General features: G+C 30.2%; 2 protein-coding genes across 2 annotated transcripts; both read left to right on the top strand.

The window, feature by feature from the left end:
• The first annotated feature begins 5,319 nt into the window (after window positions 1–5,319).
• LOC124916132 (AAA-ATPase At2g18193-like) lies at window positions 5,320–6,828 on the top strand. The gene is made up of 2 exons (XM_047456865.1): window positions 5,320–6,294; window positions 6,364–6,828. Exons 1-2 carry the CDS (start codon window positions 5,320–5,322, stop codon window positions 6,826–6,828), a joined length of 1,440 nt encoding a protein of 479 aa, XP_047312821.1.
• A 5,942-nt stretch (window positions 6,829–12,770) lies between these two features.
• On the top strand, window positions 12,771–13,738 carry LOC124916131 (60S ribosomal protein L23-like). Its single transcript, XM_047456864.1, has 4 exons — window positions 12,771–12,783; window positions 12,873–13,187; window positions 13,557–13,598; window positions 13,692–13,738. The coding sequence occupies exons 1-4, from the start codon at window positions 12,771–12,773 to the stop codon at window positions 13,736–13,738; spliced, it is 417 nt and encodes a 138-aa protein (XP_047312820.1).
• The last annotated feature ends 221 nt before the right edge of the window (window positions 13,739–13,959 follow it).

The raw sequence follows: 13,959 nt of genomic DNA, 5'->3' as shown, positions 1-13,959 counted from the left end.
TTTTCTGTTTTTGAATTAGGAGATTTGATAACATGGTATAGTAATTTTAATGTTTTTTAAGAATCCGACTTAAGGTAACATGTTTAGAATTCTTCGTAGCCATTTTAATGTTTTCATAACTCTTATTAAGATGTGTTTTCTTCATTTGTCTTCGCAGTGAAGTATTATTCAAGAATGACCGAGTCACGCTGACCAGAGAACACATGCTTACACTCAAAAGTGAAACATAATTAGACTTTGGAATAATTGATTTCTGAAGCCAATTGATCAATTACCTCTTAAAGAAGAAAGCATAGAAGAAAACTCACAAACATCATCCAGAAAATTTGTTTATCTTATTATGCTTGTAAGATTTTTTTTATATGATTATTATATATATATTTTTTATTTTTATATGATGTTCATTTGCAGAGTTTACATCCTTACGATGTTAAAGTTTTTGTCGGTGTAATTAAAGATGAAATGAATTTATTTCATTTATCATTTGAAGATTTAAAAAAGGCTGACATTGTAAGTGATCTCTCCAATAATTAAAAACATTCTCCTTTTTCGACTACCTAACCATATGAAAAAATGGTCTCGTTTCGCAGATTATGTTCCCTATTTTAGAAAAAGAACATTTTTATTTGTACTGCATTCGCATGAAACAAAAAGAAATCCAATTAATTGACAACCTACCCTTGTCAAACCATTTACCATGGAAGGAAAAATACATTACATCTTAGGCCTTGGTAATAAGTTGAATTTATCTATCTAAAAGTGTTTATTGAATTCATCTATCTAAAAGTGTTTTTTCTTGTCTTGGTAAAACAAAAAAATGCGTTTGTTGAATTCATGTATATCGTTGACCCGAGAATATTTACTTCAATAGCTAACTTCTCATTCAATATTTTGTAATTTCCCTGGCTAGATTGTGATAATAAAATGGATTGTGCAATCTACTACATGTGGCATATGGAGTCATATATAGGAGGAAAAACAAAACCGATTATTATTAACAACAATCACAATGTAAGTTATACAGTTTTAACATTGTTTGAGAATTATATGTACTAACCTGCTGAAACTTGTGTTTTTGAAGTTCTTAGCAGTAATTGAGTCGATGAGGATAAATTTTGGTGCGAAGATCCTAAAATCAGAATTGAACAAAATTAGGGGTCAATTACCTGAAAAATTAGAGAGTTGCTACAATGTTAGAAAAGAGGAAGATGATATGAATTAATAACAAAACATTGTTTGGTTGCTACATACATTATATATGAAATGAATTTTTAATTAATACCATTTGTTTATATTGAAAATTACTTAGAATGTACATGACCAATTAGTCCCGAACATGGCCATGTACAAGACAAATTGTTTCCGAACATGGCCATGTATATTTCCCACCTGGAGGTCGGCCTTGGCCATGCCTTTATTTGGCGTGGCTTCAGAATTCACGGCCTTTAAAATTCTTTTTATGTTACACTTTTTTTTATGTTAGGTTAAAGTTATGTTACCCATTTTATATTACACTTTTACACATTTGTATTATAAATAAAGGCAAAGTATTATGGATGGAGAGGTGTGAAATCTATTACACATATACAAAATGAATGTTTTATATTGAAAGTATCTTCTAGACTGAATTGCAGGCAAAGAATGGTACTTAACATTAAAATTATACTCAATTCAATATCCTTTCTTACTGCAATTTAGTCTGGAAGTGACTTCAAGCATGTTTGGGACCAATTGGTCATGTACACGGCCATGTCAGAACCAATTGGTCATGTACATGACCATGTTAAGGACCAATTGGTATGTTGGTATTTAATTTATATATATATATATATAATTAACTATAATTTCTTTTATATTAAAACATTAATGATGAATGTTGTCTTCACAAGTATTATATTACAACATACAACATTTTCATACAATTACTACTTTCGTTGAATGTTGTCTCCACAAGTATTATCTTATGGATATGTTTGAGAGGACAAAAGTGACGTGAAAGAATATTGAGTCGAGACTGGATCATTCCATTGTTGTTGTTGTGTTGAATCATGCACTATTGTTGTTGTTGCCTCATTTCCCTCATTTCGACCCCTTTTGTTCATAACTCTTTCAATTACAGATTGTTTACGTTTGGTTGGTGGTCGACCTCTAGCCCTTACTCTCACGGGAGAGTGGATCAATTGTGTTGGTGCATAAGGTGTTAGTGTAAAGGTGTATGTAAAGAAGGTGTTGGTGCAAAAGGTTTATGTGTAAAAGGTGTTGGTGCAGAAGATTTATGTACAAAAGGTGTATGTGCAGAAGTTGTTGACATGTTGTACAGTAAGACATATCCTAATGATTATCCATGATAATTAAAACCGACAAAAGGAGCAAATGACATATCACAGCGATTTGTCAAATATGTTGTGTCAAATATGATGACATCCGAGAAGTACTCGTATGCAACTCTACATCTTCCATCAGCCTAAAATACATTCTTTATCTGTTTTTTCTCGTCCACATTATATACATAAAAAAAATTAAATATATACTTTGCATTCAGTAAAAATGCTGACATTTTATTGAATATTTATGCTATATTACAAATGTTTTGCCTTAAAAATCAAAATTCACATATAAAGAAAAAAAAGTATATTTTTATTGAATATCCTATTAATATAAAGGGAATAAAATAGCATAAAAAAATAATATTATATAATTAAACTATTTCTACTAAAATATAATTTATAATTATATCATATTATATTAGACTCGATTTAAAACAATTTTTGGGTTTGACTTTTGGGATTGGAAAACTTTCAATTTTATTATAATTTTTTATTTTATTTTTTTAAGGTTGTCTCATATGGATTATATATGGGATTTATATTGGCAGTAAATACTTACCAAAAAGAAATCCTTTAAATAGACTTTTCATCCAAATTTTGAAACATAAATCAAACATATAATTATCATCCCTAAAATTATTATCAAATGGGTCTTTATTTTAAAAAAATATAATATTATAACTAAATCATTTAAACACTGTCTTATTGAGCCCATTCAATAGGTATGCATTTCTATATATTTCTTTTTGCATGGACAATATTTTATTTTTATTTTTATTTCATATCTCAACATTATTAAGAAATTAATAACGTTAGAGAATATATTTTTATATAAAAATGTCTTTTGATAATAACAAATAAAATCATGATTAAATAATAATTATGAATTTAATTTATTTGAGTTTTCAACTATAATTTAAAAACTAAATATCTCAACTTAGATTAATAACATGGTAAATAAAAATAAAATCTTATGAACTTTAATAATTTTATTTTTTTTTGCTAAAGTTTTATCCATAATTTATGGATTTTTTTATCCATAAATATACCATATACTGTACCAAAAGATATGATATAAGAAAATAATATTGTACCATTCAGTATACCGAAATTTCGGTAAAGTACAAATAACATACTCATACTGATCATACCGAAATATTGACCCTATACAACAATTTCGGTGCGGTATGAAAGTTCATAATAAATAATATTAAAGTTTAATTATATTTTGTTATTTTAATTTAATTTATAATATTATATACCGATATATCAAAATTTGAAAATCTCATAATTTTACCCCATCGATAATTTCGATACCATATTTTCAAGGGCGTATCCAGGATTTTTTTTTCACTGGGCCGAAAATATTATTAATATATATATATATATATATATATATATATCTTAATTTTTAAAGTGTCCGGATTGCCGGGTCAAGAGTTGTGGTTAATTTGGATACTAGGGTCGGATTGTGGGTTGATCCGCCCATAAACTTAAAACGGTTAAAAATAAAATTAAAAATGTTAGAGGTATGTTTCGAACTTACAATCTAACAAAAACAAGTACAACATTTTAACCAACTAGGTTACTAAGACTTTATATTTTAAATTCAATGGACGTTTTAACATTAATATAAGTTCAACTTTTTAACTAATTAATATATATATATATAAATAATAATACTGAGTAAATGAATACTTGGGTCAGATTGTGGGTTGACCCACTCATAAACTTAAAACAGTTAAAAATAAATTTTATCCGTAATTTTTTTCATAGTTTTTTATATTATTATTCTTGCAATAAATAAAACATTAATCAAATCATTCTATGAATATCCTTACTAAAATAAAATAAATATATAAAATCTAATCAAAGATAAGAATATTTCATTTAAAAAAGAAATTTATAAATTTAAAATTATATAGTTGAAGAAAAATTAAGTTTAAAAATATAAAAAGTTAAATTAATTAAATTTTAAATAAAAAAACTAATTATATAAAAAATATGAAAATATAATAAGTAAAGCTAATTAGATGAGATATAGGAAAAAGTAAATAAAATATGAAAATAATAATAAAATTATGATAAAAATATATTATTAAGTGAATAGACATTTAAAAAAAAATTATAGATCATTAATACATATAAATCATTTTCTAAAAATTGAGGGAGAGACTAGGGTTTGATCACCGATTTCCATATTATAATTTCAATCCAATACCAACTGGACCAAACATCATAATTGTTATTCATATACATATATATCAATTTTGTTTTAAAATGCTACCCTGGCTAGAGCCCAACTCAGCCCGTCACGTCGCTCCGCCGTTGCATATTTTACCATTTTTTTGGTATACCGAAAAACACGATATTTTTTGGTATCTTGTACGATATAGTATATTTGTTTTAAGTTATTTGAAATTAATTAAAAATAATTTTATTATATATTTATAAATTTAATATATTTTTACTTAAATAATATGAACAAACATGACTTTATGTCAAACAAGTACTGAAAAAGAGTTTTCTTATTCATTAAGTTGGCATCCCGATTTAAAAAAAAAAATATTCCAAAGATTTAACTGGAAAATATTATTTTTCAAGAAACCCCGTCGCTATTTCCAAAGATTCCTTGATCAATCCTTGCTCCCTACGCTTTCAAATAGTTTTGCTTTCTAGTCCAAAATTGCTTGCGAAAAATGTAATTATAATTCTCTACTCTTACAAATTACTCCTTTAATTTCATTTTATGCAACTTAGGTCCTATATTTCCCTGATTACTTTGGACCAAATTATTTCTTTTATATAAAGAAAAATAAATAGTAAATTTTAGTATGTTAAATGAAAACAAAATGAAGAGAATAAAGTTTAGGACTAATTATTATATATTATATAAGTTCAGGAGCTTACTTCAGATCTCGAATCTATAAATAAAGCATTGATTTTCAGCGATTGCGATAGCGACCACAAGCAAAGATCTCTGAGATCAGAGATGTTTTCGTTCGAGAATATGCCGACGATGGCGTCTACTCTTTTCTCGGCGTATGCGTCTTTCGCCGCCTCCATGATGTTATTTCGATTGGTGGCCAATGAGATCATTCCAGCTCCGATTCGGTCTTATCTCGAAGCTTTTCTTCATCGTCTTTTCACTCCTTATAGGCCGTCGCAGGCGACAATCGTCGTCGAGGAACAATGCGGGATTTCTACGAATGAGGTTTACGAGGCAGCTGAGTTATACCTGCGAACTAAAATCAGTCCCATGGCCGACCGGTTCAAAGTTGGGAAGACCCAGAAACAGAAGACCCTTCATATCGGCGTGGAGAAGGGCGAAACAATCCCCGATCAATTTCAAGAAATTCATCTGAAATGGCAGCTAGTTTCCGACGAACCCAAAGAAGGTTCGCGAGAGAAGAAGTTTTATGAGCTCTGTTTCGATAAGAAATTCAGAGACAGAGTTGTTAATGAATACTTACCCTTTGTCATTTCCAAAGCCAATAAAATTAAGAACAATGACAAACCATTGAAGCTCTATAGTAGGGATATTGCGTCGAATGACGACGACGACGATGGAGGCTATAATGGAGGTTGGGGTTCCATAACTCTCGATCATCCGTCCACGTTCAAGACTCTGGCAATGGACCCGAAAATGAAGGCAAATCTCATGGAGGATCTTGACAGATTTGTTAGGAGGAGAGAGTTTTACAAGAAAGTTGGGAAGGCTTGGAAAAGAGGGTATCTTTTGTATGGTCCTCCCGGCACCGGAAAATCAAGCTTGATCGCGGCAATGGCTAATTATCTTAAGTTTAATGTTTATGATTTGGAACTTTCCAGCATCTATTCAAATTCAAAGCTACGAAGGATTTTAGTTTCAACGAATAACCGATCTATAATCGTTATTGAGGATATTGATTGTAGCGTTCAGATGCATAATCGCGATCAAACAGAAGATTCCCGGAGTAATTCTAAGGTTGCTTCTCTGTTTACTAAATGACGTGAAGATTATTATTATAAGCTAAATCATACTTCTTTTTTGCAGTTGACTCTATCCGGGTTATTGAATTTTATAGATGGGTTGTGGTCATGTTGTGGGGATGAAAGGATAATCATCTTCACCACAAATCATAAAGATCGGTTGGATCCGGCATTGCTGAGGCCGGGTCGAATGGACATGCATATTCATATGTCTTATTGTACAATGGAAGGGTTTATGATTTTGGCTCGTAATTATCTGGATATTGGTGATCATGATCATGTGCTGTTTAAGGAGATAAAGAGTCTGATGGAGACCTCAGAGGTGACGCCGGCGGAACTGGCGGAGGAGCTAATGCAGAGTGAGGCTACTGATGTTGCTCTTGCCGGAGTTGTTGAATTCCTTAAACGGAAGAAGTCTCCGTCGGCGGGAGCCGGTAATTGTGAAGAGAGTGAGCCAGTAACAACCCAAAAAGAAGAGATGAATAAAACGAAGGTAAAGAAGCTGAAGGGACGAAAGAGAAAGTATTAATGTAGTACATAATAAACTTAAACCATTGTTAGCTCTTTGCATTGTTATTGTAGAACAAGCAAGGGCGATGTTAACGAATGATGATGATGAAAAACCTATAATTTCCCAAGAGTTAGATGGAATAAAAAAAGGGAACTTTAGTAATATTGTTTGTGAATTAATTAATAAATGGTTTCTATTGGATATTTCTCAACTCTGGTACGCTATTAGTCATTATTAATGTTAGTTAATTAGGTATTAATGCTAGTTAAAATTACAACATATGTGGTAAAATTAGTTGCCATACCTCTTAATTTAAAATAGTAAGGAGTTTTTTTTTATATTGCATTTTGTGACTATATAAAAAAAATAATAATAAATCCATCATAAATTCTTAAGGTCCTTAAGGGTATGATTGGATGAGTGAAATTTGAATTGACATTGAAATTAAATCTCAATTCTTATGTTTGTAAAAAAATAATATTATATAAATAATTTTAATATACATTATCTATTTTATTAAAGGTTTGGTTTGACACAACTATTTAAGATACCTCAAGGATAAAGAGATTTTTTTAAGTTTTAATTTTCATTAAAAATATATTGATTCGACATGTTAATTTCATATATTAAAAATAAAAATATTGATTCGAAATTTTAATTTCATAAATTCAAAGACAAACATGAGTTCAACATTTAACTTCTTAAATTATATATATATATATATATATATATATATATATATATATATATATATATATATATATATATATATATATATATATATATATATATGTTCAAAATGTTAACTTACTTAGTTTAGCTCGATAAAAAAAAATATTATCGATTGAAAATTTTAATGTATTTTAAATGTTAAAATAATAAGTTGTTTTGTTTGAAAAAAACATAAAAAAAAATGGAATTACAATTCTGACCTAAAAATAATGAAATTGAGACCTATAAAATTACATTAGATTGAATTCCATTGTAATTTAATTCTAATTCCAGTTTTTAATATTAAAGTGTCTACCAAACTTAAAAATTAAAATTAGAACCTCTAATTTCAGGGTTACTAAACACACCTTAACAGGTTTTTCTCTCAACATTTCTTATTCCTCCATTATCTCTTCCATAACTTTTCATAGTTTGCTAATTTGATAATTCTTCTTGAAGTCGAAATGATATCAGAGTTAGTTTTGATCTAACGCTGAGCATAATCGAAAAATTGTCGTTAAAATAGTGAATATAAGAGAAGAAACAAGCATCAGAAGTCCTAACCCTAACTATGGTACAAACCTACGGTCAATCAACCTCAAGCTAGTCATCAACAACCAATTTCAGTCAAAAGAAAGTATAACAATGATCCGTTAGTGATTCATCGAGCAGATCATCCATGTTTGACTCTAACTACAACGGTTTTAACTAGAAAAACCTATTTTGATTGGTGTATGAGTATTCAACTTGTTTTATAGACTAAGATTAAAATTGGATTTATTGATGGAACGTTTCCAAGGCCAATTGATCAAGAAGATAGAAGATAGAAGATAGTGGGAAATTCTTAACTCAATAGTTCGAGCGTGGATAATGAACACCATAGATGTTGGACTATTAAGATGATTTCAATCAACTAAGATCAGCCATGATTTGTGGTTGAAAGTGAGGTCCAAATATGAAGAAAATAACGGTTCAAGAAGATATTATTTGCAAAAAGAAATTTTTATTTTACAGCAAAGAGGAAATGATCTAGAGAAATACTACTCTAAAGTTAGACTTCTTTGGGATAAAATGTTCAGTTTGAAGCCATTAAGGAGATGCAGGTGTGAAGGAACTAAAATCGTTATGATGGATGTTGTTTTGAAGTTGAAAAATAATTCAGGACAACGAAGAAAACAAGTTGTTGTAATTCTTGATGGGAATTAACGATTAATATGATTATGTTAAAGACCAGATTCGAATGCAATAACCGTGACCAACTGTGTATAAAGCATTTACAATGCTTCAGAACGTAGAAAAGAAGAACTACTCTAGAGACGTTCAACAAGATAGCTCTATGTATGCCAGGGAAGGAAATGATAGGAGGAACAATTTGGATAAATATAAGTCCAAGAACTCAATATGCAATCATTATGGATGAAAAGGTCATATCAAAGAGAACTGTTTCAATCTAGTCGGTTACCCGAACTGGTGGAAACAATCAAAATAAAGACATAATAAAAATTAGAGAAAGAGAGTATGTTGTTAACAATGTATTTGATCAAGATGTATATGTTGATGCAACAATTGAAGAGTACATGATGTATAAAGACTTTCTTAAAAGCATGAAAGATGTGAAAGGAAAACAGGCTCCTAGAGCATCTTCAAGCGGCACATTTGTATTGTTCTCATCGGCAAGTTTTTATTTGAACTTAACATAAGTAGCAATAACTCAATAGGGGGATAAATATAAATAACTAATTGTCTCATGAGCATCTTGTCGTATGTGTAATGATAAAAATCTAATGAGTAATGTTAGAAAACTAAAAAAACTTAAACTAATGTACTTGGCAGATGGATCTTGCAAACCAATAGATGAAATATGGTCAGTTAAAATTTCCAATAGAATAACACTTATTGTAGTCTTATTTGTACCATATTTTAAGTATAACCTTATTTCTACTACCAAACTTGCCGATGAGAACAATACAGATTGTATTTTTTCAAATTCAATATGTATTTTACAAGAGCATAAACTTTCATTGTTGTTGATGATGAAATTTCCTTTACTCTCAAAACAATATTTATGATTGTAGTTTGAATGAACAATTAGTAATAATGTTGATGTTGATTCTCATGTTCTTCATAAAAGATTAGGACATCATTCAGATGGAACGATTAATACTGTTTTTCCAAAATATGTTGTTAACAATAAACATTGTTTCACATGTCCATTGTCTAAATCACATAGGCTGCGTTTCACACATAGCACTACTAAAACAAATAATTTTTTTAAATTAATTAATGTCGATTTGTGGGGGCCTTATAGAGAATAATCAGTTTTAGATTGTTCATTTATGCTCACAATTATTGATGACTATTCTAAGAGTAATTTATTTAATGTTTGACAAAACACTTGTCTTTGAAACTACCGTTAATGTTATTAAAACTGATAATGGAACAAAATTTATAAACAATAGGTGTTCTAATTTGTTATGTTATAAATAAAAGTATCTTGGTATAATTAATCAAACAACATGTGTATATACTCCACAACAAAATAAAGTTATAGAAAGAAAGCATATTTAGTTCAAGTAGTTAGATCTATTATGATTGATTCTAATATGCCTTCCAAATTTTAGTCATATTCATTGCTCAGAGCAACATATTTGATTAATCGTACATCAATGAAAAGACATGATTGGAAAACTCCAATTTATATGCCTAATAAATTTAATCCAAATTATAATTTTCTTAAAATTTTGGGTGCTTATGTTATGTTACAAATGTTTTGTCTCAAAAATCAAAATTCACACATAAAAAAAAAAGTGTGTCTTTATTAGATATCCCATGAATATATGAATTAGAAATTTGAATTATATTTGTTTCTAGTGATGTGAACTTGCACCGAAGAAATATTTTCATTCATGAAAGATAATAATTCATCAGATTATACTAATTTTTTTTTATTATTAAATTTTCATGTTTTTTTTATGATGAAATTAAGGATTTAAACATAAAATAGCATCAAGAAAATGATATTATATAATTAAACTATTTTTACTAAAATATAATTATTAATATATATTATTAGTGTAATTCACTTGTTCCCCAATTGTCAGCCCCCAATCAGAATTGGACACATGTTGAGTTATGAATTAAAAAAAATCTAAAATCTAAATTTACATCAGCTTCTCCCTCACAAACCCTGCAAATCCAAGTCATCTCCCGCTCTTCCACCCAAACCTTATAAATCGAATCCTCCGCCGGTTAGTATTACATTTAATGATTCTTAATTAATATATTACAGTTAGTATTATAGTTAGTATTACAGTTAGTGATTCAATAGTTAGTTCTAAATAGTTAGTATTACAGTTAATGATTCTCTTATACTCAACAGTTAGTATTACAATTAGCGGTTCTTGTACTCAACATTTAGTATTACAGTTAGTGATTCTACAGTTTAGTGATGCTTTGATGCTTTAAATGTGTTCATATCATTTATTGTTTGATTGCCTCTATTTCAGTATATATGTGACTCAACACACTTCTTGAGTAATCTTGTACTCAACGGTTAGATAATTTCTAATTCTAGACTACGCCAATGTTTTGCTTTTGAAGGACTATCATATTCAATATTTGTCTAATATAGAGGCTATAACTTTTTGTTTGGTTCACTAAAATATGCTTTTGTTGGTTATGTTGCTAATTAATTTTGTTGGTGTTGGTATTAGAAAGTTGAAAAATGAGATCGTGTTCATGTGACTAAACCAATTCCAAGACTTTTCCGATACGTCATTGCAAATGTTTGAACAAACGACCATGTGTTGTTAAGACATCTCAGAGTAACGCGAATCCGGGTAGATTATACTACGCTTCTTCATGCAATGTAAGTAAAAATAAAGAGCAATTTGTAGGTGGTCATTTATTCGAACAATAGAAATATCCATTTAGTGAATAATTGTTTTTTTTTTTTGTAGAGGATACAAAGTCATGGTGCTAATATGAATTTTGATGAAAGTGGACGAATACGGTTGAAAAAAGTGGAACAACACGTTTTATGTATTTTGGTCGTCGTACTTCTTATTCTTATGTTCATGATATTGAATACGTTTGTTTTGGTAATTATGTCTCGTAGTAGATGAAATTTAAGTTTGATGGATATTGTAATGTGAAAAACTTGGTTGTATTGTAACATCTTGAATCTCAATCACATTATTGAATTTATGTATTATAACTTGCATTTCATGTTAAACCCTAAAATAACATAATCAAAGTTATAATAAACCACAAAATAACGGGAAATTTGATGAAATGGCTCTTATAAGAGGTCTAATTCCAAAAAAGGCCCACGATTGATAAAGTTGGCAAAAAGGGCCTTTTTGCCTTGTGAAAAGTCTGTAATACCCTCGCGCGCCTGTTTAACCGCTCAATTACGAGAAATGTATTTCTCGCATTTGATATTTCTCGCATTTGGCTCAATTACGAGAAATGTATTTCTCGCATTTGGTATTTCTCGCATTTGGCTCAATTACGAGAAATGTATTTCTCGCATTTGGTATTTCTCGTATTTGGTATTTCTCGCATTTGGTATTTCTCGCATTTGCTATTTCTCGCATTTGGTATATCTGAGTATATATTGAGATTCAGACATTTGTAAAATATATGAAAACGGCTAGGGTTTCGAATCGATCTACAATAAACTACGAAAGAACAATCTTCAATGGAGGACGCTATCGCGATGCATTCATCTCTAGATATCAAATTAACACACATACATGACGACGACTCAAGACAAGAACGCCTTATCATCGGAGGCTCCACTTGCCCCGTCACCGTCGAACGCAATGTTCGCTCCGACCTCGACACCACACTTCCAAAGCCTTGTATGTATTCTCTAGCTAGGATCTTGTTCTTTCAAATTATCAGATCTCTTTGAGATTGGGTCTTTTTTCATCAAATATGCAGACTTGGCTAGAGGGTCGACAGCTCCTGATATGGACCATCCATAAGGAACAATAGGGCACCCTCAATATGGCATGAGTGTCCTCCAACAACATGATTCCTTATTTGATCAAGATGACAATGGAATAGTCATCTTTCGGCGCCAGGAATTGCGTTGTCTAACAATGACAGCAGGCTCAATTACGAGAAATGTATTTATCGCATTTGGTAAATATTCTCCAGCCACGAACCCTAAATTTAGTGTTCTCATATAAATACTCTAAAACCCTAATTTCACATTGTCCTTGTATTCTGAAGTTGCCAAAATGTCGAAGCGAGGTTAGTTTTTTCATCTTCTATACAATTCTCTGTTAACTACATGTTTGATACTTGATAGTAATTCAATGTTGAAAAACAACACGTTTCAGGTCGCGGAGGATCGGTGGGAAACAAGTTCCGCATGTCACTGGGTCTTCTTGTGGCGGCTACGGTCAACAGTGCCGACAATACCGACGCGAAGAATCTCTACATCATATCAGTGAAGGGGATCAAGAGTCGTTTGAATCGATTGTCGTCTGCTTGTGTGGGAGATATGGTTATGGCGACGGTGAAGAAAGGGAAACCTGATTTGAGAAAGAAGGTCACGCCTACTGTCATTGTTAGACAACGCAAACCCTGGCACCAAAAGGATGGAGTGTTCATGTATTTTGAAGATGATTTAGTAGATTTTGATTTTGTTTTGTGTTATAACTTGTTACTTGTTTAACCAATTTTTTGTTATTCTTTACTAGAACAATTAGACAAGAACTCACTCTTTTCACGATCTGATTGATACAATCCCTTATTTGTTATGTTGAGGATTTAGAAATTGTTTTTCTTTAGTATTGGTTTTGAAGGGTGTTTGGGTATTATATATACCCACTAAGATATTAAAGAAAGAGTATTAGGGATAATGAATAGAGTTTATGGTATGATGAATGATGTATTTAGAAACACTATACTCACTTATTTGTGTTCTAAGTCTTACCTACTTCTCGGTCTTTTTTATATATGAAATTTGTTGATTGTAATATGTAAATATCTTAGTTGATAAATATGTTGTTACTATGCAGATAATGCTGGTGTGATAGTGAATCCTAAGGGAGAAATGAAAGGTAAAAAATGTCTCAAAATGTGTTAAATTACTATATCATCTTTATGCCTCATTCATTCACTCACAATTATTTGTTTAATGGTAAAAAAACCAGGTTCTGTCATTACTGGTCCAATTGAGAAGGAATGTGCTGATTTATGACCCAGAATTGCAAGTGCTGCCAATGCTATTGTCTGATAAAGTCGGGGGACTCTTTTGCTTTTTAAAACTTGTCAATTTTGTTTTTTAGTTCACAACTGAGATTAGAATCATATGCCCTTTCAATTCTTGTGATTTTTATTGATTTGGTTTTGGTTTTATGCATATGCTTTGCTCATTACAAGTTGGATCATTCCTCTTTAAGATTTGAGATAATGGTGGTA

This window comes from Impatiens glandulifera, chromosome 9 (assembly GCF_907164915.1).
Source record: "Impatiens glandulifera chromosome 9, dImpGla2.1, whole genome shotgun sequence".
Lineage (NCBI taxonomy): Eukaryota > Viridiplantae > Streptophyta > Magnoliopsida > Ericales > Balsaminaceae > Impatiens > Impatiens glandulifera.
This window is presented reverse-complemented; position numbering and strand designations above follow the sequence as displayed.